This window comes from Brachyhypopomus gauderio, chromosome 14, assembly GCF_052324685.1.
Source record: "Brachyhypopomus gauderio isolate BG-103 chromosome 14, BGAUD_0.2, whole genome shotgun sequence".
Taxonomy (NCBI): Eukaryota; Metazoa; Chordata; class Actinopteri; order Gymnotiformes; family Hypopomidae; genus Brachyhypopomus; species Brachyhypopomus gauderio.
Window position 1 is genome coordinate 20133497 of NC_135224.1, and position 26477 is coordinate 20159973.

General features: G+C 45.7%; 2 protein-coding genes across 3 annotated transcripts; both read right to left on the bottom strand.

Annotated features, from left to right (window-relative positions):
- Window positions 1–2427: 2427 nt before the first annotated feature.
- copb2 (COPI coat complex subunit beta 2) lies at window positions 2428–10781 on the bottom strand. The gene is made up of 22 exons (XM_076972883.1): window positions 10627–10781; window positions 9739–9876; window positions 9516–9602; window positions 9234–9360; window positions 8874–9022; window positions 8591–8737; window positions 8409–8508; window positions 8156–8298; window positions 7847–8046; window positions 7330–7440; window positions 6982–7070; window positions 6764–6870; window positions 5617–5760; window positions 5324–5454; window positions 4912–5119; window positions 4686–4796; window positions 4263–4477; window positions 4048–4140; window positions 3563–3746; window positions 3331–3405; window positions 3032–3187; window positions 2428–2883 (listed from the first exon to the last, which is right to left on the bottom strand). Exons 1-22 carry the CDS (start codon window positions 10627–10629, stop codon window positions 2788–2790), a joined length of 2814 nt encoding a protein of 937 aa, XP_076828998.1. The 5' UTR covers window positions 10630–10781; the 3' UTR covers window positions 2428–2787.
- Window positions 10782–11270: 489 nt separating this feature from the next.
- On the bottom strand, window positions 11271–12955 carry LOC143474985 (retinol-binding protein 2-like). 2 transcript variants are annotated; one of them, XM_076972676.1, is made up of 4 exons: window positions 12722–12955; window positions 12422–12600; window positions 11654–11770; window positions 11271–11393 (listed from the first exon to the last, which is right to left on the bottom strand). In XM_076972676.1, exons 1-4 carry the CDS (start codon window positions 12792–12794, stop codon window positions 11340–11342), a joined length of 423 nt encoding a protein of 140 aa, XP_076828791.1. In that variant the 5' UTR covers window positions 12795–12955; the 3' UTR covers window positions 11271–11339. The 2 variants fall into 2 exon arrangements, with proteins under 2 accessions (XP_076828791.1, XP_076828792.1); XM_076972677.1 differs by having other exon boundaries at window positions 11654–11755; window positions 12722–12948.
- Between the last annotated feature and the right edge of the window lie 13522 nt (window positions 12956–26477).

The window sequence follows — 26477 nt, forward strand, 5'->3', positions numbered from 1 at the left end:
ATAACCATCATCCACGGTCTTTGTATGGATATTGTAGGGGAGTAAATAAAAATCATAGCAGTTCGTCTCTAGTGTGCATGTCCTCAAATGAAGATCAACCTCTTGGCAGGTCTTCTGCCTGTAAGAAGGTAGAACTTCACTAGGTGTTTCTTTCGCTAAGCACTGTTGGTTTCATTTGAGTGAAAATGGAGACATATGCAAGCCCAGCTGTAGTTGACCATCTCGCAGTCTCTAAATCTGCCCATTTATAGTTACTGCTGTATGAACTCTCCGGTTTAGTTCAGGGTTCCCTTCTTCACTGCCACGGCGCGAGCTGCCCCATGACCACATAATCTGGGATTATGTGGCGTCTGGTTGATTGACCAGGCCCATACGGGACTGTAGCACCACCTGCAGGCGAGAACCCGACATAACTACACGTTTAATTATCAAGACCAAAGAAACAATTACTTCACTACCTCTCTTTACAAATTTTGATTGGGGGAGGGGGGGGGGGGGGGGTTCTTATTAGGTTTATGTACATATTTGCCTAGATTTGTCCACCACTGAATATGATTTTTAAAGTAAATATCCTGGTATTTCTGAAAAGATCCATTTTGACCTTTGACACAACAAGGATTTTGTGGAGTCAGTCAGCACCTGCAGTTCTCCAGAAGTATCTGCAGACGTATCACAGTGATATGAAGCATCCACAGCTATCACTGTGGTTAACTGTAGGCCTTCGGGGCATTGTGGCTACGAGGATACAAACGCTGGCTGCCCCGTGATGAAACGCTGGCTGTTCCCTCTCTCTCCTCTGCTGAACGTGTTTCGTTTCTAGTACGGTGTGTGTCTCACAGTCCCTGCACTGTGTCACACACTGCACCAGAGCACAAATACACCAGTCAAGTTGCATTTAGTCTATTTAGCACAATGGGCTGGGAGTCGATCTTTCCATTTGAGGAATATATACTGGTGTAATTAGTGGAATGCAATAGCAGAGTCTTTTTTCACTCATAAAAATGGAAACTCACAATAAAAAAATCCAAAAATTATGCCATTTACTCCAATTAGTGTGTAATATCTTATACTTAAGCATTCTAACACTAATTGCATATTGCTTTTTAATTCAAAATAATTCAAATGCACTTCGATGCAAATAACTCAAATTGATTTTTTTTCTTATTATTTTTGGCATCATGCAGCTGAAACTTTTAATTAGGCCTTGAAACATTAAAGCTGCTGTATATAAGGCACAGTGCGACAGTGAATTGCAGGAAACCCCAGATGCAGCCCAAATACACATTCGTTTCAAATTAAAAATATTTTAATCTCATTATAATAACCTACATATAAAAATCTTTCCCAAGACTTTGCGTTTGTGCCTGTTTGTTTGATATGCCATCAGAACATGAAAGACGTGCTGATATCAACGTAGATTTTCCCGTCTTTAATTAAAGACTTTTTGTGTGGATTAATGCTGTTTGTAAGCGTGTGCACGTCTGCGCTGGAATCACGCGGAGCAAAGCACGAGTGGAGCAACAGAGAAGGTAAACAAATCCATGAGAAGGACAAACAACCAATCAGGCCAGCCGGGAACAGGACGCAGCTTCAGGACTGGCCCAGCACTGGGGGAAGGGGGCGGGTCAGTAGGTCTTGTTGACCAATGAGGGACAGTGTCATCACGTACACGCGTGAACGCGGCAGGACGTGACAGAAAACCAGCGCATGCGCGGAAGGAACACGCTGGTGCTCTCGTTTTAGTGACCCGCGGGGATGGCAGTATAGCAGTACACGCTGTACTGGGGCAAGTGGGGCACGGCCCTGACCCGGTATCTTGCCACCATGTGGAATGGGGCAGAATTATGTATTTGCTATTAAAAGAGGCACACTCCTCCCACTCTGGTGATCTTTCATCTTCTCCCTCCTGTCATGAGAAAACAGTTTCTGCATTTTAATACTGTCAAAGGTACACAGGTTAATTCCTCAGAGGTATAAAACTACCTGTGAATTATAAAGATTATGTTGGCATTATCAGGTCCTGCTCGCTGGATAACGCAGTAGTTCACTGGTTTTTAGACACTTTACAAGCCTGTCCAAGTTAGCAGTGCTCATCTGGTTAACATATTCAACACCTTTTCTTTAGCAAGTAGTCATGTTTGTGGACCAATGTGTTTTAAGATGTGATTGAAACTGAAAAAGTTAAATTCATTAAATAAATGCTATTGGAACTTTGTGATTAGGACGATGTGTTGAAACAAATGAAAACCTTAGTAGGTTCTTTGTGCAATCATGTACCTGTGATGTGTTAGACTGATGGTTAAAATTTGTAGGTTGATTCTTTAAATGTATTTATTTAGTCTGGAGGATCAAAAGACTGAAGTTGCAGAAAGCTTTATGTAAGATGAGAGGCTCACAGCAGATAAAGAGACGTGAGAAAACCACACGTTGAGATTGATGATGGTTTATTATGAGTGAGTGGATTATCGAGCTTCTGTGGTCAGAAAAACATGAAGGTAAAATATACACTTTGATGTCTAGGAAAAGCAAGAAAGAAAAAAAAAACCATTTAAAGGCCCTGCGTCACGTACAAAATATAAACTCAAGACGACACAAATAGTTCTCCGACTGCTCACACGGCCTGTCCTCATGTCCCGAGAGATGTCTCGTCTTCATCTGGGTGCACATTAGATACACGCACCTGTTCCAAGGACATAGGGACAGAAACGTCTCTGTCTCTTAAAAAGGACATAGGGACAGAAACGTCTTGGTCTCTTAAATTAAAGTCAGCACTACAGAATCTGGCTTTCAGTCGTCTAAGAAATCGTCGTCCAGGTTGACGTCCGAGGTGTCGATGTCGTCAAGCTCCAAGTTGTCCAAGTCGTCTTCCAGTTCCTCCAGAGTCTACAGGCAAAAACGGGAAAAGTGTTAAGACGAACCTCACCTTCGCGGAAGGACTTCTGAAGGAAACGTCACTGGAACGGGGTTCTTGCTCTCTGGAAGAGCTGCAGGAAGTATCGTGAGCATGCGTAGAAGATGAACGCTCCGGTACCTTTTCCTTCAGGTCTCGGGTGGGTGTGCTGGGTTTCTCCTCTTCCTTGGTGTGTTCAGGGTGTGACGCAGCCGCACTGGACGCGGGATCAGGAACGGCAGCCCAGACCGAGGCAGGAACCGGCCCCTCCAGGTCCGCAGACTCAGGGCCAGCCGTCTGTGGCACGAACACACACACACACACACACACACACACACACACACACACACACACACACACACACAAAGAGGTAGGTGGGTCTAAACAATGCCTACAGGACAATATGAGCTCATTTCATATGCGACTGGTAACTGCTGTACCTGTGTAGGGGCGGGGCAAGTGCCCTTGGGCTCGTAGCCATTGGCCTCCTCCAGCACAACACGCTCCTCATTGGGCTAGAACAGACAGAGCCAGACGGGCGTCAGTGAACACGCCGCTCACACGACACCATCACAGAAGCGTCCAGTTCCAGCTCGAGGGCGCCCTCGCTCAAGCTCCGCCCCCAGGGTTTTCGAGGCAGTGAGGATGAGGAGGGATGAAGAGTGGACTCACTGTGACTAGGGGGTAGTCTGTGGCCGGACGGCTCTTGCCCAGACACGTCTCGCGCAGGTACTGCTCAGCCGTGAAGGACTCCTTCAGGCCCGGGAACAGGTTCTCGTACTCTGTGGGGTCGGCCAGGGACTCGGCCGCCTTCTGGTTCACCTTGGACAAGCTCTCCCTCCACAGCTTTACCACTCTATGCAAAGCAAGCACACACACACACACACACACACACACACACACACACACACACACACACACTCATTACTATCTTCATAGGTCTGCACCATTGGTCTGTATATTACTGAACACACATACTGTTGTACAACACTTGAAATGCATGATGGGAAAATTTAGTCCACACACCCACACACACATTCATCTACTAAATGTTGTTAAAAGCCTGGCTGGTGAGGGTGTGTCCCCACAGAGCAAGTCCCCGTGTAGAGGGACCACTGTGAGGGCCGTAGCCGTGTGATGAGGGTCGGAGGAGGCACCTGGACACTTGGCTGGGGAGGTAGGTCCGGGCGAGGAAGGCAGCCTCGGGTAGACGGTTGGTCCGGATCAGGAGCTCCAGACACTGGTCCAGTCTGGGGGGGGGACGAGACCGCAACATAAACGTCCCTCCATCAAAACGCAAGACAAACTACACGGGCCACGTTTAGTTTAAGACACATCAGACGGACATCGTGGTGAACCCTGAGTCACTCACTTGCCCTGCAGGAAGTAGGTCATGAAGGCCACGTTGTTTTTGCCGTCGCGCTCGGCGCCCTCCGCCAGTTTGCTCACCATGGTGGCGTTGCCGGAGGCGGTGGCCAAAAGAAGCAGGCCGCCGTAGTCCTGGGCGTGGTGGAGGCACTCCTGCGCCAGCCCGAACTGGCACTTACTGATGGCCAACTCCGCCAGCTGCTTCCACTTCTGCTCCGACTGTAGAGGACGGAGCCAAACGTCAGACCTCTGGGTCACGGGGCCTGGACTCTGGGCCAAAACGGCACTAATCCCACAGCTGGGATTGAACCCATTAAACCCACTAAACCCAACAAGCCCCATGGGAATGTGCCACCAGCCCAAATCGAGGGGCATTCGAGTAAAGGGTTTGATAACCAGGCTGTCCGTTCCCTACTACAAATCTTACCTCTGCTTCCACAGCTAGCTGGTAGGCGATCTTCAGTTCTCCCAACTGTAGCGCGAGCTCGAACCTGTGCTCTGGGTCGGTGGACACGGCTAGAGCTTGCTGCTTGAAGCCCTGTAGACCAACACAGTAATGTCGCTCCTGAGTCAACAATGGACCTACGAGTAAAATGTGCCTAAACACCTTAACATCACCGCGTCCCCGTTCTATCGCGTGGAGGACGTCGTACCTGCTTCTCCAGGAAGTGGGCCACTCGGGTCCTCTGCTCCTTCGGGATGGTGGGCAGAACCTTGTCGGCCATGCCAAAGTCTCGCCGCATCACGGCTGTCTGGTATTCCAGCACGGACACCAGGAGAGAGTAGCTCACGATGTTCAGCTCCTTGTCTCCCAGATACAGGCGGTCGTCCTTCGGGATGTAGCCCAGCAGGTACATGGTCCTGTGGAGACGACCTCAGGGTCAGGGGCTGATCTGAGACCAGCTCGGGGTCAGGGTTGCGGGCTGAAATGAACCCAGCTCCAGGTCGGGAGCTGATCTGAGACCAGCTCAGGGTCGAGGTTGGGGGATGAATTGAGACTAACAGAAATAAAATGGCCCCATCAATCTTATTTAAGCCAGTTCAATAAGACGTCCGTAACTGCACCTGTCCAGATGAGCGATGGTGACGATTTCTCCTCCTACGTAATAGTTCAGCCGGTTGACAGAGCTGGTGTAGATGAAGCAATCCCCCACCCACAAGCCTGTCTTTACTATTTCCTGTATCTCTCCTTGAACCTGCACACACACACACACACACACACACACACACACACACACACACACACACACACAAAGGTTGGTTGGAAACTAAAAGACCACACCACACAGTTCACAAAAAAACAAGTCATGACAAGTCATCAACTCATGATTAAAGAAGATGCCACTGGGTAGTCCAACCTCGAAGGCGTCCTCGATGCCGTCTTCAGTGACGCCCTCGTTGGACTCTTGTGACGCGGCTACTTTGTCTGCCAGGTAGCGAAGGATGAAGAAGGATTCTTCCGTAGCGATACACACCAGCTCTCCAGAGTCTGACCAGAAGATCTGAACCACACACACAGACACACACACACGGCTCAGACAGGCTCTGGCATCAAAAGGCTCCTTGTGTTAACAAGCAAGCTGGGGCCTCATGTCATTAACTGTATCCTCATGGTGGCTCAGCCCGTGTTCTGGAGACTAACCCCCAGGATCCTGGTACAGACACCCGTGTTCCCTGCCGTCCGGTGCCACTGTGCTCAGCCAAACACTCATGCAGCTAAATTAGCTGCCCCCCTCTGCCATATCGATTAAGTTTAACTGGAAGTATTTATCAAACCTAGCTTTCTTGAGCATCAGTGAGCTATGGCCATCTTGTTCAGTGTACAACACTACAGACTTCAGACCTCCCTCGCTGGAAATAAACCGAGGGGAGGGGAGGGCCAACCGAGGCGAGGGGAGGGCCAACCGAGGGGAGGGGAGGGGAGGGCCAATCGAGGGGAGGGGAGGGGAGGGCCAACCGAGGCGAGGCGAGGGCCAACCGAGGCGAGGGGAGGGCCAACCGAGGCGAGGGGAGGGCCAACCGAGGCGAGGGGAGGGCCAACCGAGGGGAGGGGAGGGCCAATCGAGGGGAGGGGAGGGCCAGTCGAGGGGAGGGGAGGGCCAATCGAGGGGAGGGGAGGGGAGGGCCAACCGAGGCGAGGGCCAACCGAGGCGAGGGCCAACCGAGGCGAGGGCCAACCGAGGCGAGGGGAGGGCCAACCGAGGGGAGGGGAGGGCCAACCGAGGCGAGGGGAGGGGAGGGCCAACCGAGGCGAGGGGAGGGGAGGGCCAACCGAGGCGAGGGGAGGGCCAACCGAGGCGAGGGGAGGGCCAACCGAGGCGAGGGGAGGGGAGGGCCAACCGAGGCGAGGGGAGGGCCAACCGAGGCGAGGGGAGGGCCAACCGAGGCGAGGGGAGGGCCAACCGAGGCGAGGGGAGGGCCAACCGAGGCGAGGGCCAACCGAGGGGAGGGGAGGGCCAACCGAGGCGAGGGGAGGGCCAACCGAGGCGAGGCAAGGGTCATTACGTGTTTGGGTTGAATCTCGATACGGCGAATCAGCTCCGTGTTCTCCCAGTCATAGAATGCCAAGCCGTTTACGGAGCGGACACCCAGCAGGAAACCGCCATAAATACCTGAAGCAAAAAACCACACGACCATATGCTTACAATTAACTTGAATCCAGTACTAATTTAACTTCAAATACACAAAGTCTGTGATTTTGTCCGTCGTGAAGAAGACATTACCCTCTGCGCCAAAGTCTGGCTTCAAGGACTTCTTCTCCTTAAAGTTTTTGAAAATCTTAACCACACTGTTGCTTTCTCGGATCGCATACCTGCATACAGACATAAAGGACTGCTTGGTAATTTAACTTTCAAATGAACACACTTAAAAAGACATCAATGACCCACACAAACCGCACCCACGCCACAGCAGCACTAATGGAAAGCAGGAGACATTTATCTCCATTTTGTAGCAGACGAAGTCCGTTACCGTTTTGTACGTTCTATCATAGAATCATGAGCTGGTCTAGCAGACGGAGAGGACGCAGGCAGTGTACGCGTGAATGAAGAGGAAGAGTGAGGAAGACTCACTCGGAGGAATCGTGGGCCCAAACGAACTCCTGAGCCGAGCCGAAACTCTTGTTCCTCAGAGCCATGGCGGTGTAGATGATGTACTCTCCGTCTCCGCAGACCACCACGAACCTAGTCACGCACACGCAAAAGCAGACGGTTATAAACAGTCATGCAAGGTTTCCGTCGACAGGTGTGTTTACCATGGAACCAAAAACCATTTAACTCATTTAACGTAGCTTCACTCGCTGCCATCCTGTGTCACGCGCACACTTTGTGCACCCACATGGCCAGATCAGGCACACATAACAGGGCTGGTGCATCTCTAAAAACATTCTACGCTGCCTATCTGAAAAACCCAATCAGGGAACCTAATCTAAAATAACAGTCGCGATCTTATCTAACGCAGAATGAATTAGCAAAGCGTAAAAAGCCATTTTAATCCATTTCTGGTCTAACTACATTATGGAGACACTGAAGTTGCACACTGGTGTTACAGTACTGGTTTGGCCGACTGTAATAGATGTTTGGAGCTGACCTTCCGTTGGGGTTGTGCTGGATGGTCTGAGGGTAGATCTCACAGCTGCCCATGTCTTTGACGGCCAGGGGTAGCCTCTCCCCATCTTTGATCTCCGCGTCGCCCATGGCCTTCAGGTTGGCCTGCTGCACCTCCGAGTGCTTGGCCCAGATGATCTTCCCGTTGGTGTCCATGGACATGGCGGGCTCCTCTCGGCCGAGCTGAAGAGGAACCACGTTAGCGTCGTTAGCGTGCTCGTGACAGTCACGACAGGTGGGGACGGGCGAAAATCGCAGATGGAAACGTAACCTGCCCGGCCGTTCGCGTTACCTTGATGATGATGCTGCCTTCGTCGTAGCCGAGCGCCACGTTGTTGGAGCCACGCAGGCCGCACACGCACCAGACGCGCTCCATGCCGTAGTTGAGCGTGCTCTCCAGACGGTAGGTGCTGGAGTGCCAGATACGCACCGTGCCTGAGCGCGAGGAACACGAGGAGATGACGTCACCAAGCAACGAATTTATGGATTCCGCTTGCTGCTAACGGCAGTAGCGCTTCTGGCGTTTGAGATCACGGGACACTCACCGTCCTCGGACCCTGTGACGATGATGGGCAGCTCGGGGTGGAAGCTCACGCACGAAACGTTCTGGGCGTGACCCTCCAGCGTCTGGACGCACGTCTTATTCTGAGGAGACATTGCGCAGAGGGTAATTACTCCAAAAATGCCTGACCCCAGGACGGGAAGTCAGACGGGTCGAAGTTCTCACCTGGTAGTCCCAGATCTTCACCAGCCTGTCGTCTGCTCCTGAAATCAGATAGGGCTTATCTCCACCGCTGTAGTAATCGATGCAGTTCACGCCTTTCTCATGGCCTTCCAGGGTGAAATTAGGAGACGATGAGCCCAGCTGCCACACCTGAAACATCACGAATAAACAAATGAGTCATTTCCCTAATTAGCATAACTCCTCCCAGTGATTAAGGATCCATCGGTGATGTCTGATGTAAATAACGGCTTGTGTATTCTAAGGGCAGGTTTCTGTCCCCAGTTACCTTGATGGTTCTGTCCAGTGATGCGCTGGCAAACTGGTTGTTGTCTTTGGGGTTGATGACGATCTGCATGACGTAGTGTGTATGGCCCTCAAACACCTGACTGCACGACCATTTCTTCTCCCAGTCCCACAATTTAATGAGCATGTCATCTGAACGCACACACACACACACACACGCATGCACAAGACGTTTATGAAATTTGATGTTACATAACATTATACATGCGGGTCATTCATAAAATACAGATGTCTACAATGGACGCAGTTTACAGAGTTTGAAGATGTCAAAGGGCAGGTGGAGCGTACCACTGCTGGTGAGAATGTATTTTGGGGGGAGGGGGGTGGTGCAGGTGGAACGTACCACTGCTGGTGAGAATGTACGGCTGAGTGGGGTGCACGGCGATGCAGCGGATGTAGTCGGAGTGGGCCTCGAACATGTGCACACGCTCCAACGTGTTATAGTTGAACACGCGAATCTGCATGTCATCCTGCAAAACAGGTTGGAAGATATTACCGACGTCGAATAAGAGCTGTGAAGCTTTCAATAGCAACTTTCAATATGCATGCTATTAACATACTACAGGCCACGATGCACCAGTGACAACTTTGAACTGGTTTTAAACGGTCACGTGACGATGCTTACTGCTCCAGTTATCACCCAGTTCTTCCTGGCTACAAACTTTGAGGCCCTCACTGGCAGGTCGCACACTTCAAACGTCTTCACCAAGGTCTGCACAACAAAAACATTAAAACACGTAACTGGATGATTTGCTACCCAGAAACATTCATCGCACACATCACAGTCTGGCTTGAATGAGAGATGCTAGATCGCAGTGGATTCATTATTTTGTCTTTTCTTTACTTACTTGGGTTTCGTGGTTCCAGACACAGACGCTGCCATTATAAAGGCTGGCCAGCATCCATGGCTCGGTCGGGTGGAGGTCCACGCTTTTGACGCGGTCAGACCGAGCTGTGAGCTTGCGCTTGATGTCTAGCCGGAGAGGCTGCGGGAGACATTTCCACACGTTTGGTCAGGTTTACCACGGAGCGGATCGGACACTTGACCACTGTGCTATTGGCAAACAGTGAGCTGGTTACTGAGTCATTTCATCCATCACAGAAACCAGGTCTACAAGACCAGCATGTATCTAGACTTCTGACTTTATGCACCTTAGGACTAACCATCAGGACTAGACACCAGGACTAGACATTAGGACTAACCACCGGGACTAGACATTGGGACTAGACATTAGGACTAGACACAAGGACTAAACATTAGGACAAGACACCAGGACTAGACACCAGGACTAAACATTAGGACAAGACACCAGGACTAGACATTAGGACAAGACACCAGGACTAGACATTAGGACTAGACATTAGGACTTAACACCAGGACTTAACACCAACACCTAACTATGACGGTCCAGCTGCGTTACGACCCGAGCCGGAAGCAGAACAAGTCCTGGTAGCTACGAAGCTAACCGCGCTAGCAGCTGTAGACGAGCCATTCACATAACAGATAACACGCAGCTAACATGCATAATATAATATAATATAATAATGTAATATACTATAATAATAATATAATGTAAGATATGCGCGGTGTATCCAGCAGCTGTGTCCGCTCCGCGGCCTCCTCACGTCCGTCTGTCCCCACAGTGTCAGAACCAGGACCGAACACACACACACAAACCCTCCAGGCCGCTAATGTCGGCGTGTTTGAGCAGCTAAACCAGCAGCGCTGCACCCACCATGGCTCCTGTCTCCTTCACTCTTCTTCACGGTAATGTTGACGGGCTGACTCCGTTCACCGGGACTCCCTTCACCGTAGAGCTGGACTGACGTGGAACATCCGGGCACGTGTTTCCGGAAGCGATGACGATGACGTGTTTCCGGAAGCGATGACGCGACACGAGGCGGTTCTGTAATGGTACCTGAACGTTTAGTGTACAGTAAAAGTCCTCTTTAGAGAGACGACTCGCAGGGATTGTATTGCTGCTTTAATCTCTAGACTTCTGTTTTTAAAAATTAAAGGACACGTGTATTATAGTCTGTCACAACTTCGAAAACTTTCTGTCACAGTAAGGCAGAAATTATAATTTTATTTTATTATATATATATATATATATATATATATATATATATATATATATATATATATATATATATATATATATATATATATATATATATATATTTAGGGGGGACAATCTAGGTGCAAGAGCTGATAATAATGTTTGTTATATCACATAGTCCTACATTATGCAGGTATTGCAATATGAAATGGAGGAGCGTTGACATTATGTATGCTAATCTGTGGCTTGTACCTTTGTACACACGCTTTATTCCAGACAGTGAGTGTTGTGGGAATAATAAAAACAGCACAGACGAAGACTAAAAGCATCACGTGGTTTATTTATTGATAAAAATATAATTATTTTCTGAGATGATCAGACTCTGACTCCTACTCCTTCTTCTTGAACACCTGATGACAAACAACATCTTCACAGAAAAGTTCCTAAAACCGTAACATGTACAAAAGCAAAGCAGTTTGTCAGTGTAGCAATGACAATAAACTGAAAAAAGCTATTTAACTATACGCAGCACAACAGTCCTTTAAATCAGAAACTTGTCAGGTTATAAATTAAAAGTAAAACCAATACACAAAATAAAATCTTCACAAAAATAGCAAAAGCAAGATGGAGGCCAGTTCATAGACTCTGTGTAGCCAACGCTAGCTTATATAACCTGCCCAATCCCTGTTAAAATCGGGCTCACCAAGTGAAGCTTCTCTCCTTCTATCCAGTGTTTCCAACCACGGTTATCCTTCTCACCCCTTTGCTTGCACACCAGAACATCACCGTCCCAGGTGACCACTGTCTGTGGACACAGAGCCTACAGTAAATCAGCTATGAGCACTGTAGAGTGCTGGATCCTGTGTGTTCTGGATCCTGTGTGTGCTGGATCCTGTGTGTTCTGAATCCTGTGTGTGCTGGATCCTGTGTGTGCTGGATCCTGTGTGTTCTGAATCCTGTGTGTTCTGGATCCTGTGTGTTCTGGATCCTGTGTGTGCTGGATCATGTGTGTGCTGGATCCTGTGTGTTCTGAATCCTGTGTGTTCTGGATCCTGTGTGTGCTGGATCCTGTGTGTGCTGGATCCTGTGTGTGCTTCCTCGCCGAGTTACTGTCAGCTTACACAGAACATCTCAGATGTTCCTAATTCTGATCTCTGCAACAAAACTAGCTGTGACTATTATTACTATTTCAAGTGAGAGGTACTTCTCATAAGTGTAACATATTTGAAATGTGCTTTACAACAACTATAAGCATTTCATTGGCTATTCAAATGAATTTTATCAACTAATAAAAGAAAAATCTACCAGGTGTGTGCCAAGATTCTATAATTCCTATGTCACTGTGTTTTGTTTTTGTGTAACTGGGATGGCATCCAAGACAGGGGTAAATTCAGGTCACATGACCAGCAGAAAGACCCAGGATGTTAACGTCCCTTTAAGTAATGTTAACGTCCCTTTAATGCCTCCTCACCTTCACCAGCCTGTTGTCCAGTCCCCTGGTGTGCTCCTGTACCTCCTCGCTGACCGTGAAGCTCAGCTCGTAGTTCCTGAAGGTACTGAGGGTCTTAATCACAAACTTATCCCCCTCCTGGATAATGACCTTGGTTTGCGAGAGGTGGGTGGCAATCTTGCGCGTGGCAAAATCAACATCTGAGAAAGAGAACACGGCGGCGGTGACGCTAACGCATGCCAGCTCAAGCCGAACCCGCTTGTGCGGAACAAACGAGCTCCTCCTACAGCCAGTGAGGAACCGGAGGTCTTCGAGGCTTACTCAGTGCTTTCATGTAGTCCTCCAGGTTCTCGCTGGACTCCAGCACCCATCTCCCGCTGAAGTCCACCGGCATGCTGAGGGCTCAGCGATGGACTTTGGGCAGAATCGCAGAGTCAGAAGATCCATCTGCATCAGGCAATTTGAGCATTTTATACTGGAGCAGGAGAGAGGTCAGAGTACTCCAGATCAGAGAACAGGGCACTGCGAGTGGGGCCAAAATCAGACTCCTCCCCCAACCCCACCTACACACACAGCTTATACTCACCGTTTACAAATTACTCTATTTTTCCTTACAAAGATTAAGAGCATTGAACAATATAACTGAGTCAAGGACTTATAAGAAATGGAGGAAAGAATATGAAAACATACAAATATTACAGTGAAATTTGTCATTAGATAAATAAATAAACTATTTTAAGTGATAACATTTTTTCTCTCTTATGACTTCTTAATTTTTGTCTCCTAATTTTTGTCTTTTGGGTATGATGTGACGATCTCACAAATTATGCCTGGTTAGAGTTCTCATGCCATGTCTCCAAATAATATTCCACCCTGCCAAAATCAAGTAGGCTACTGCATTAACTAGTGATGTACCGAAATCGAAATGAACCATCTGACCAATTTCAGAGTTTCATCTGTGAACAGGAGATGTTCTCCTGAAATGGAGTGACCTTAATGTGCAAACACCTGCCAACTACAAACCAGCTACTGATAAAGAAAAAATCAGACCAGGAGAAATAAATAAGAGATAAACTTGACAAAAATCTCTGCCAGAGTTTCTGATGGATGACATGAGTACTTGTGTTGAATTTTTACAACTGAATAATGGCATTTTCAGTTTTTCTAATCTGGCTTTACTGTTTGTCAAAGAGGGCACTGTGACTTGAGTGGCACCATAAAGCACAAAATATCTGACAGATCAGGTTCAGTGCACATTATAAAAGCCAAGGAGATTGTGTGAAGCTTAACGTAGCCTAATGTAGCTCGCGGGATTTAAGACTGCGTTTGTCCTCTCTGATAAAAGTACAATGGAACCACACACGGAAAACAACCAAAGAGATTCCTCACACGTCTGAGTGTGGGAAGGTCAAAGGTCACCCTCAAAAGCACATCGGATCTCCAGGTAGAGACTAGCGTGTGAAGAATGATCACAACCCCTTGGCGTATGCAAGAACACGTTTTGCACATTTAGCGCGTGCGTGTAAAAGCTGGAGACTTCAGATCAACATCTGCAGGTGTACGGTGTGCGATAAGATCACATTTACACCGCGATGCCCTGAGATCGCTTCATGGATGTTCATGTTTGTCTGCTTGTGTCCCACCTGCGTGTGTAAACACTGTCAGGAAAATTGCTACCTCTCTCAGCCTTGATGAGGAGATGGTTCAAAACAGGGGGTCATTTAGCATCACAACTCACCAACTTGAGTAGAGAAAGACTCTAGGGAACGTGTGTTTGTGAAACTATAGAAACAGAATACACAATATACAGCTGTACTGCCTTGAATGTAGAGTAACTGTGTGCACCACAAATGAACTATGAATGAAATAAAGAGCTACAAAACAATTATACTTGATGCGAAGCCAGCCGGCATGTTTCAAACACATGAAGTGTGTGATATAGTAGGTAACTGTCAGTGCCAGTACTTGTCAAACACATGTAGTAATGTGTACTATAGCGGGAAATTGACTTACTCCTGTATCGGTCACTTACTACAGTTGACACATGTTTATTGTAATTTTCATGTTTGTATTGAATTTATTGCACATGCATGTTTTTAAAGTATGCTGCTTTCAGAAGTACAACTATCACTGATGTGTCTCAGGGGTGTATGTGAGTTTTATGAAGGGCTGCTTCCAAACACCCTCATCTACACAATCATCTGCATGATTCATTTATTCCTTTCTTTGACTCTTGAATATTCAGCAACACAAGTATGCATCCTGTCATTTTAAGCATCAGCATTAGTTATTTTTTTATTTATTTTTTGCTGCCTTAATACAGCCCCTTATTTTCCCATCACAGCAAACCACAATAATAGACACAAGTATATGAATAAAAAATTAATCAAACAGGAACAGTGGAATTTCTTAGCTTGGCAACATTATTATTATTATGCTCTCAGATGGATGCGTAAATTGGCAATTTCTCATTTATTTTCACTTTTGCACAACACAAAGGCATTACGGCAGCACACAACAAAGCCTTTTGTGCTCAACTGATGTCTTTTGTTGCAGCTGTGTGGGTTGGGGCATTAGGAAAGGGCCTGACCTCTCATTTACTACACAGCAGCCTGTCAAACTCTCCTACCAGGTCTGTAAATACACTATATTTATATGGAACAATAGCTGGGTTTTCCATTCAGGTTGTCAGACACATATTGGCTTGGGTGTAGGATTTTGTCAAGACATTACTGAAATGTTTTAGTTGATTTTTAAAAACAAAGGTACAGATTTCACTGAAAATTCAACTAACTCTTTTTCAACCGCATGTCCTTCATCCTTAGATACCTTCAAACGTCTTCGTTGTGTCTAATTGAATTTGTGATATTGTTACAACACAGATATAATACGAACATAATCGTTTTCAACTGTTATGCCAAATACTCTTTAATGACTACACAGATCTCTCAATAACATTTGCTTTCAATAACCTTCTACAACTGATTACAATCACAGTGAAGAGGTCATTTGCACACAATTCAGTAAACGTTCGCAAGCAAACATGCGCAGCCTTTCCTGCATCTATTGCAGGTTACCAACAGGGGGAGCTGTTCTACCTACTTTCAGCTATAAATAGGCACATTTCTACTTTTAACCTTTTACCTGCTAAATAAGGGGCGCCGATTTTCAGTTGACCTGCTTAAATTATTGCAAAATAGACGAAATCAATGCATATCTATGGATTCAACTATTTAATCAGCAGGAGCCAAACGAAGTTGCAACTACAAGCGAGAAGAAGTATCCCAGCTGGCACACGACCGACCTTCAACGTTGAAATGTGGTTGAAATATAGTTGAAATACTGTCTGTTGTTGTTTCAACGTTGAAACAACGTTGAATCAACGTTTAATGTTAAATGGTTGCGCAAACGTTGAACTATTAACAGTGAATCAACGTTTAATGTTAAATGGTTGCGAAAACGTTGAACTATTAACGGTGAATCAACGTTTAATGTTAAATGGTTGCGCAAACGTTGAACTATTAACGGTGAATCAACGTAATATCTTCAACCTGCCTTTGTATTAAACACATAGAATAAAAAAGTACAAACAACACTTTGGCATTGGCTGAGGGTTTTGAAAGAGGTATTAATTATTATTATTAGTAGTAGTAGTAATAATAATAATAATAATAATATAATTTTTTTTATTAATTCGTCCAAAAACGTCGTCAAAAACAGGCAGGTATTAACCAGGAAGACAACATCAGGCAATTAAACAGTTTTAAATGTTTTGAGGCAGAAACAAAACTTCGCAATGACAAATTAATAGGTTTAAATAGAGTTTGCAGGGTAGTTGTGGCCTGGCGGTTAGGGAGCTGGTCTTGAGACCGAAGGGTCGTGGGTTCGAGTCCCAGACTTGAGGCCGAGGTTGTGTGGTGGTACTCCGAGTTAAATGAGAGACTAAAAAAAAATAAAGTTGTTCTTTTTTTCATTATGGCATACAGTTGTTTTTTTCCTCTCTCCCATGCAATTTTGAGCATCATGAACGTGAATTTTATGGTTTATTCAAGGTTGAATGTATGACGTTGAAACGACGTTGGCATATCAACGTTGATTCACCTTTCAAAATCGACACAAAATCCAACGTTGATTCAACCATCACTTTCGACGTTGATTCAACGTCGATTCAACGTTGAAATGCCTGCTGGGATACTGCACTTAATTGTTTGCCACGCAAATCCGAAGTCAAACATCACACTGCAACAACGTTCACAAGTATAGCCTATAGGCTACATAAAAGCTATAGTCTAATGAAGAGTGGATAAAATGTTTTTCTGGCCACGTGTATGGCAAAGTCAGGAAATCACAAGAGATCATCTGACCTAGATCAAAACACACGAAACTCTTAAAGGGAAGCCGGTGTTACACCGAAATCTGCGACCACCTAATTCTGTGACTTGCTTTCCGACTGTGTATCTTCACCAGCACACACTGTTTAATTAACAGGCTTAGACATTTTACTCTAAGGAATCATAAACCATTGATTGAGTACCAATGTGCAGTCATCAGAATATGAGACCCCACTTCGTAATAAAGGCACCAATCAAAACGTTTTCTCTCATTTTTATTTGCGCAAACGTTTATATGCCTGATATCAGCAGAGGGCCAGCAGTAGAAATCACATATAACTCATTATTCATTAATTATGGCCGTACAGTGAGGTCACATATTCTGACAACAACCTTCATGAATGGTGGCCCATGTAACTGCTTGCGCTACACTCACAGATTTCGGTGTAACACCAAAGCCGCACAATACATCGAAATAGACGTTAATTGCAGCTATCGCCTCTTTATGGGTGCAGGCGTTCACTGCTGAAAGTACTCGGGGGTGTGTGCAAACTACAAATGATCTTACAGCAGGCGTCACTCTGACCTGATGGGGGAAGATCTTTCCCGAGAAGGTGCATGCAACTGTGTTTGAGGGTGCATGCAAAAGTGTGTCGATACAGCACGCGCAGAACTGCAATTCGTCTTTAAGCGCCTATGTCACGAGAGCAAAACCTTCACTGACGCGCTGTCCCTTCACGCGCAGACCAAGACACTGGTGGGAAAAGGTGGAAGCTTCGCCTTAACGAGCCCCGCGTGAACCGTGCAGTATCCTCGCATGCTGTTCTTATTAGTCCAATTTTATGCTATCAAGGATACCCAGTCCAGAGATTTAACCTGACACGTTGGACACCGATAAAAAACTTAAACCTTTCTATCCCTCCAATTAAATCAGTGTGGTCAAATGAATAATTAAGACTCGATGACAACTGTTTCCAAGTAATGCAGAGTAATTCATACTATCAGTTATTTACTGAACAAGCAGGATAACATTTCAAGCAGATCCAGGACCAGTCAGACTCGCAGGTGTCTTCAGTTTTTATATGTTTGGATTATTAACCGTGTAACTGGTTGCAAGGGAGTCGTCTGGCTACTGCCCGCAACTCCTTATCGGAGAGAGGCTCGTATTTTGGCACCGAATGGTATTAAAGTGCAAACAGCAAACCGAGAACTGATGAGAATATGAACACACGCTTTTAGTTTTTCACACAGGGACGTGAACCCACGCCTCTTTCACGTGTTTCTTTATTGTCGTTATACACGTAGAATATGATTATATGTTATATGTACTTAGGTGAGTGATATGACTGTGTGGATCATGGACACATGTGTCATATGTCTGGAGCATCTTCTATGGCCTTCGTTTAGGGCGTAAATATACAAATACAAAACGCTATAGCACGTGTATGGTACATCTGAAGCTGCTCTGTATCGTAAATATTCAGTAAGGTTACTTACTGCTATCTAATCTTACGCCTGAATCCCTCCACTGTAATCAGACATACAAACCCGCACGTGTTTTGGCATTGGCTACAGAAGCTGTGGTGTGTGTGGTGCAGGTGCTGTGCGCGAGGACGTCGAGACCGCGCGACATCTGCACACGCGCGCTATAGGCCCCCTCGCGCGCCCCCGGAGCCCGGGTGGAGGCGCAGGGTTGCTCAGCTCCACCCACAGAGATGTGGGTGTGTAATTGTGTAGTAAGGAGTGTTTAGTGCGACCAAAGCCCCAGTATGGAGATCCACATGCTGTTATAATAACTCAGGCTAAGGAAATATTGTCTTACCTTTATGTTCTTTTTTCTTAGTCACTGTTTTAAACTTAAAACTGTGTTTTGGACAGTGTTTTGCTTAAAACTTTGGGCTTGAGTGTTTATAATGGAGTTTTGCCACAAACACTTGTGAATGTGTAATGAATTTATGTATTTTTTATGGATAGAAACTACACAAAAGGAGAATGAAGAACGAGTGGGTGCACTTCACCCATTCACACCCTCTAGTGATACTGCTCTTGTAACACTCTTCAGCCATTCACACATCTATTGATTATATACTCCCTTTATTCGGGACTTTTCTCTGGACACTTAACAAATGAAGACCTGCTTGCACATCGCCTCTCGAGCTCTCAGCACCTGCGTGTCAGAACGCACCTCAGACATTTGCCCGGGATTTCACTACTGCTTAAATGCATCTTAGATTTTTTGCACGTTTTGCCAGCAGGTGTTAGTAATGCCTGGTTTAACAGCAGTCTGCACAACGCTGCTGAGGTGTTCAGCATTCTAAGCATAATCACACAGCTGAAATCAAACATCTGCTGATGGCAAAATTCAGCACTTGAAACAGTCTGCTGTTCCTCCTCATTGCTGACGACTGTGTCTGAGGTGCATTATTGTGATACAAATATGGCTTCATTAAACCTCTGACAGTTGTTTCTGTGCCCCAGGTGTTTCATGTGAGGAACGACACGACGATCTTAACTAAGTGCGAATCACAACCACTGAAACAAGATGCAGGAACTGCTGATGGTGGAGGTTCTTTTAGCGCTACTAACACCACTCCTTTAAATACACGACCCGAACCAGCTCCTCAACAAGAGATGAAGAGCCTGGATGTCATACACATGCTGTGCCAGAGGATTGTGCTGATGGAGATGATCAAAAGTCACAAAATACAGGTCTAGTCACGAGTCTTTAGGCTGGAGTCCAAGTCTAGTCACAAGTCTTTAGGCTGGAGTCCAAGTCTAGTCACTAGTCTTTTGGCTGGAGTCCAAGTCTAGTCACGAGTCTTTAGGCTGGAGTCCAAGTCTAGTCACAAGTCTTTTGGCTGGAGTCCAAGTCTAGACACGAGTCTTTAGGCTGGAGTCCAAGTCTAGTCCCTAGTCTTTTGGCTGGAGTCCAAGTCTACACATGAGTCTTTAGGCTGGAGTCCAAGTCTAGTCACGAGTCTTTTGGCTGGAGTCCAAGTCTAGTCACGAGTCTTTAGGCTGGAGTCCAAGTCTAGTCATGAGTCTTTTGTCTGGAGTCCATGTCTAGTCATGAATCTATAAAATGTCAATGGTTGTTTTTATGTTTGTTTAAAAGTGGCTACTAAGTTAATTTGGGATTGGGGATATGCTAGCTGAAATGACAGCGTCACGAGATAAGAAAGTATTATTTCTGTAACACGCACACAGCGCCTGGATAACGGACCGACTCTTATTGTTAGTCTGAGACGAGTTGAGAGTCTTTAGGGACGAGTGCCCATCTCTGACACACACACACACACACACACTCATCAATCCAGTGTGTCCTGCCCCTGCCCTCAGTCTCCCCCTTCTGCACAAACTAGCGTCTGTCGCCATCCCAGCTGATGGTGATCTAGTGGAGACAGCCAATCAGGAGATGTGTAGGTCTGACCGTGAGCCAATCAGGAGATGTGTAGGTCTGACCGTGAACACCTGGCCCCAATCATTCATACATGTGGGGCCTAACACAATGGAAAAAGGTACAAGGGCTGTTGGAGTAGTGCAATTATACACTAAAAAGGAAAAAAGTGATTTCACACACAGAGACCTATTGTACACACTGAGACAAGCTGTGAAAAAGAAGATGAGAGAATTACACCAGACCCAGAACAAATGGATTACCCATCATGCACAGAGCTGGGGTGAGCAGTTGGGCCGCCTTTGTCATAGCGCCTCCCAGAGGGTGACCTGAGCGCTGACTGGCACTTCATTACAGAGGTGTGGGGTCTGTGAGGCGTGTGGAGCCGCTGCTTGTCACCGCTGGGGGGGGGGGGGGGGGGGGGGGGTTTCAGAGAATAATGTCACGGACCGTATCCAATCACGGCAGAGCACGGGTGTGAAGAAAGCCGACCTTTAGTGAGCAGATACCAGCATCAGACAAGCAAAGGTCCACAGACAGCCCCCCCCCAACCTCAAAAAAGCAAGCACGGAGATGCAAATGTGTTCAGCAGGTTAATGAAGTTCATTCTAACCAAGTTCACTCAAACCAAGTTCACTCAAACCAAGTTCACTCAAACCAAGTTCCTAGTACCAAGTACAAAAATGTAGGCAAAAAAGGAGCAAGGATTAAAAAAAAAAACACAGCATACCGGGGTCTATACTGGGAGGTTTAGTGTTACATATCTCACTATACTAGGAGGTTTAGTGTTACATATCTCATAGTACTGGGAGGTTTAGTGTTACATATCTCATAGTACTGGGAGGTTTAGTGTTACATATCTCATTATACTGGGAGGTTTAGTGTTACATATCTCATTGTACTGGGAGGTTTAGTGTTACATATCTCATTATACTGGGAGGTTTAGTGTTACATATCTCACTATACTGGGAGGTTTAGTGTTACATATCTCATTATACTGGGAGGTTTAGTATTACATATCTCACTATACTGGGAGGTTTAGTATTACATATCTCACTATACTGGGAGGTTTAGTATTACATATCTCATTATACTGGGAGGTTTAGTATTACATATCTCATTATACTGGGAGGTTTAGTGTTACATATCTCATTATACTGGGAGGTTTAGTGTTACATATCTCACTATACTGGGAGGTTTAGTGTTACATATCTCATTATACTGGGAGGTTTAGTATTACATATCTCACTATACTGGGAGGTTTAGTATTACATATCTCACTATACTGGGAGGTTTAGTATTACATATCTCATTATACTGGGAGGTTTAGTATTACATATTTCATTATACTGGGAGGTTTAGTGTTACATATCTCACTATACTAGGAGGTTTAATATTACATATCTCATTATACTGGGAGGTTTAGTGTTACATATCTCATTATACTGGGAGGTTTAGTGTTACATATCTCACTATACTGGGAGGTTTAGTGTTACATATCTCATTATACTGGGAGCTTTAGTATTACATATCTCACTATACTGGGAGGTTTAGTATTACATATCTCACTATACTGGGAGGTTTAGTATTACATATCTCATTATACTGGGAGGTTTAGTGTTACATATCTCACTATACTGGGAGGTTTAGTGTTACATATCTCATTATACTGGGAGGTTTAGTATTACATATCTCACTATACTGGGAGGTTTAGTATTACATATCTCACTATACTGGGAGGTTTAGTATTACATATCTCATTATACTGGGAGGTTTAGTATTACATATCTCATTATACTGGGAGGTTTAGTGTTACATATCTCACTATACTAGGAGGTTTAATATTACATATCTCATTATACTGGGAGGTTTAGTGTTACATATCTCATTATACTGGGAGGTTTAGTGTTACATATCTCACTATACTGGGAGGTTTAGTGTTACATATCTCATTATACTGGGAGCTTTAGTATTACATATCTCACTATACTGGGAGGTTTAGTATTACATATCTCATTATACTGGGAGCTTTAGTGTTACATATCTCACTATACTGGGAGCTTTAGTGTTACATATCTCACTATACTGGGAGGTTTAGTGTTACATATCTCACTATACTGGGAGGTTTAGTGCTGCATATCTCACTATACTGGGAGGTTTAGTATTACATATCTCACTATACTGGGAGGTTTAATCCCTATACTGGGAGGTGTTTCTGTGGATGGACCAGGTCCAGATTATTCCCACATAGTCAGGCATTGTGTTCCTGAGTCTTGACTTAACAAAGTTTCATTTACACTATTGCATGATTGTCCTAATGTGCTTCTGATCTACAGTCTTCTGATTTTGTTTATTAGGGCCTTCTCCGTATATGACCTTTGCCCCTGCCAGTTTGTAATATTTTCTGAAACATGTGATTTTGTCTTCCAAGCTGCTGTTTGTGTAGTTAAGGGGCTTTTCAAATACCTGTAATCTTCCACCACCTCCCTGTCACGAGTCCCCTTCCCCTCCGCTGGGCAGCGGCGTCGTCCGCGTGGATGTTTGTTTTGGTTCTGTTCTGTTGCACATTCTTGTCAATTTTGGTTTTTGTCCCTCATCGGTTCATGGTGGTGGCTCGGCACGTGTGGTTCGGCGTGTGTGTTAATACGACTTTGTATCATTTCTTTTTTAAGCTCTTTGTACTTGTTTGACCCATTGTTGGTCGTTAACGTTACATTGGCTACTTTTGTTACCGTGAGTGCATTTTTATGTTCGGTTTAGTTTTCGTTCATTAACGCTTCGGTTGGAGGCTCGCGCTTGCTTCCTCCTGTTCTCTTGCACATTGTATGCGCGTGACAGTCCAATTAATGTTTTTTTATGTGGTTTAATTTATCTTCATGCATGATTTGGTAAGAACATCAGGCTGTTGGGCTGTAAACCTCGATTCACTTCACATCGTAATTTTGTTGTTCCACATTTTGAAACAAATAGGCCTACTGGCCACTGAATGTTAAACTGAATGTCCTGATAGGCGCTCAAGAGACAATAGTACGTAGTGAACCAGTTGCACTGCATGCTCTGCTTTACTGGAACCACTCTTGGTCACTGGTTGTGCCTGTGCACACATGAACAGCTCTGATGTTCATTCCTTTATATCTATTGAAGAACTAACACAATTACTGACGCATGCAGTTCAACTGTCGTTTTTCGCTTGCAAATTTTAACCCTTATTTGTGAAATACAGAAACGGAAAAACCAAAAGCACTTTGACTCTAGTAAGATTAAATAGCGTCTCACACTTGTGCTTCAGAATGCTTGACAAATCTTGTATTTATAGTGACACTACAGCAGGGTTGATCTTCTAGTCTGATCTTCTAGTGCGATCCACTTCCAGGCCCGTAGCCAGCATTGTGATGGGGGGGATCTTTTTCCCCCAAAAGTGGACTTCATGTGGCTCTCTACTCCAATGCCCCCTAAATACACGAGAGCACTTCAAACCTTTTAATTTACACATATTTTATTCATTATAAACAAGGTTGCCAACTTTTCAAAATCACTAGGACTGAGATTTGATTTGGGGGTGGGGGGGTGTGTCAAACGTTGTTATGTCTTATATGTTTCATCTATGCTGCGCCTAAAGCGATCGATCGCCAGTGGTTGGCGCCAGAGTGAACTAGTAACTCATTGAATCAAAGATTTAGATCGGAGATAAATAAACTAGATTTTTTTTTCAGCGTGAGAAATCGGATGTATGGTGTGTGAGCGTGTGAAGACAGTCAAATGCATGTGTCTTACGCTCATTGCGTGAGAGTTGGCAACACTGTTATAAGTTTGTTGTGAGTCTGTTGTTGCTGTCCTTATTTGTTCGTCTGTATATTCACCGGAGATTAACAATTCATTAATTGAATAGCCTACCTATCTTGAGGGGCATGTGTGTACGGAGGGAGGGTGCGGGGGTTGGGGGGGGGATCGAACAAACCCTTCGATCCCCCCTGGCTACGGGCCTGACTTCTGAGCTGCTCTAACATGTTAGATGTCCTGCACGGGTATCTGACCACACCTCCAGTCATCGTCGTGCGTGGGCCAGGGAGCATTTATGCTGGACGGGGGACCAGTGGGCCTCAGTGCTGTTCACTGATGAAAAGTCAATTCACGTTGAGCAGAAATGATGGACGCCAACAATGTCGGAGACGTTAAGGAGAGCGCTACGATGTCGGAGACGTCAAGGAGAGCGCTACAATGTTGGAGACGTCGAGGAGAGCGCTACGATGTTGGAGACGTCGAGGAGAGGGCAACGATGTTGGAGACGTCGAGGAGAGCGCTACAATGTTGGAGACGTCGAGGAGAGGGCTACGATGTCGGAGACGTCAAGGAGAGCGCTACGATGTTGGAGACGTCGAGGAGAGCGCTACGATGTTGGAGACGTCGAGGAGAGCACTACGATGTTGGAGACGTAGAGGAGAGCGCAACGATGTTGGAGACGTCGAGGAGAGCACTACGATGTTGGAGACGTCGAGGAGAGCGCTACGATGTTGGAGACGTCGAGGAGAGCGCAACGATGTTGGAGACGTCGAGGAGAGCACTACGATGTTGGAGACGTCGAGGAGAGCGCTACGATGTTGGAGACGTCGAGGAGAGCGCAAAGATGTTGGAGACGTCGAGGAGAGCACTACGATGTTGGAGACGTCGAGGAGAGCGCTACGATGTTGGCAACATCAAGGAGAGCAGTACGATGTTGGAGACGTTGAGGAGATCGCTACGATGTTGGAGACGTCGAGGAGAGCGCTACGATGTTGGCAACATCGAGGAGAGCGCTACGGTGTTGGAGACGTCGAGGAGAGCGCTACGATGTTGGAGACGTCGAGGAGAGCGCTACGATGTCGGAGACGTCAAGGAGAGCGCTACGATGTTGGAGACGTCAAGGAGAGCGCTACAATGTCGGAGACGTCAAGGAGAGCGCTACGCATCAGCCGGTGCTGTCAGCAGATGAGCCTGTGGTGGTGGTGGTGATGGTGTAGGTGTGTCTAATCAATACAGAACTGCCCTACACTTTGTGAATGGTAGTGACAAGCCCACACTACTTGAATAGCATAATTTGTCTAGTCATTGTGTCTTTGCAGGAACAACACAGGCCTCATTTCTTCATAGATGGATGATATGCTCCAACTTGAGGTCACATGATTAGGGAACGGCTGCTGGAAACAGGGGTTCCTCAGATGTTGCGACCTGCACTTTCTCCAGACCTGAATCCCATAGAAAACCTACAGGATCTGCCGAGTCACTGTGTAGAGGTTCATAACTCTGAACCCCAGAACCTCATTAACCTGAGGGTCCTTCAAGAAGAGTGGGACACCATGAATCAGCAGACAATAAGTCGACTTGTGAAGAGCACGACATGTCGTAGTCAAGCTGTAATTGATGCTCAAGGTCACATGACAAGTTATTGAGACATTGACATTTTTTGTTGGGGTATATCAATACATTTTGAGGTGAAAATCACTATTGCATGCTTCTACTTAAACGCTCTACATTCATGATGTAATACCACTGTAGTGTGAACGTTGCATTTTCCACAAAACATATTTTTCATATATTGTCAATTTTTACGTTTTTCGTATTGCACTCGAAAGCCAAATATCTTTTAAAAAAATAACTTTTTGTGAGTAGTGTATTTTCTATGCTCAGAAATAAAATAAAAATAAAAACTTTTTATCTGAAATTTCACAGCTGGGATTTAAAAGTGTCTGTAGTCTAGTTACACAACCACCATTCCCTCAGGTTTCCAAAATATTGGACCTCCACACACACGGATGTAAGAAGTTCTGTCTGAAGATTCGTAAAATGCAAACTCGCGACAGTAAAAGAAAACACAATGATACGCAGCTCATTCTTGTAGGTCATTTCTTCCTTCACCCACAGGCACAGACTGTGGTGAAAATAACTCCCTGTGGAGAAACATTTGTATTGTTCTTTTCCATTATTTTGTTTCTTCATTTTTTTACTGTCGTAACCTTTATGTATGTTAATTTATATACATAATTAAAACACTTAGTTTTAAAATAACAACAACAACCACCGCTGCTTGGTAACAGCTTTATTGTTGCTAACTGACGTGTAAATCTTTGCAAATATCACCGAAAACGCCTCAACCTGTTCACCCCATCCACCGCCATCCTGACCCATGCTTCCAAAACACACAAAACTCCCAGCATGCACTTCTCACAGACCTGAACACAGTGAGGTCAGAGTTGTTCCCACAAATCAGCAGCACACTTCTCCACAGCCTCGCCTCACGCTCCTTTACATCAGATAATCAGAGCATGCCGTTCTGGTCCGACAGCTGCGGTTTGCTATTTTCCTCTCAGTTTAT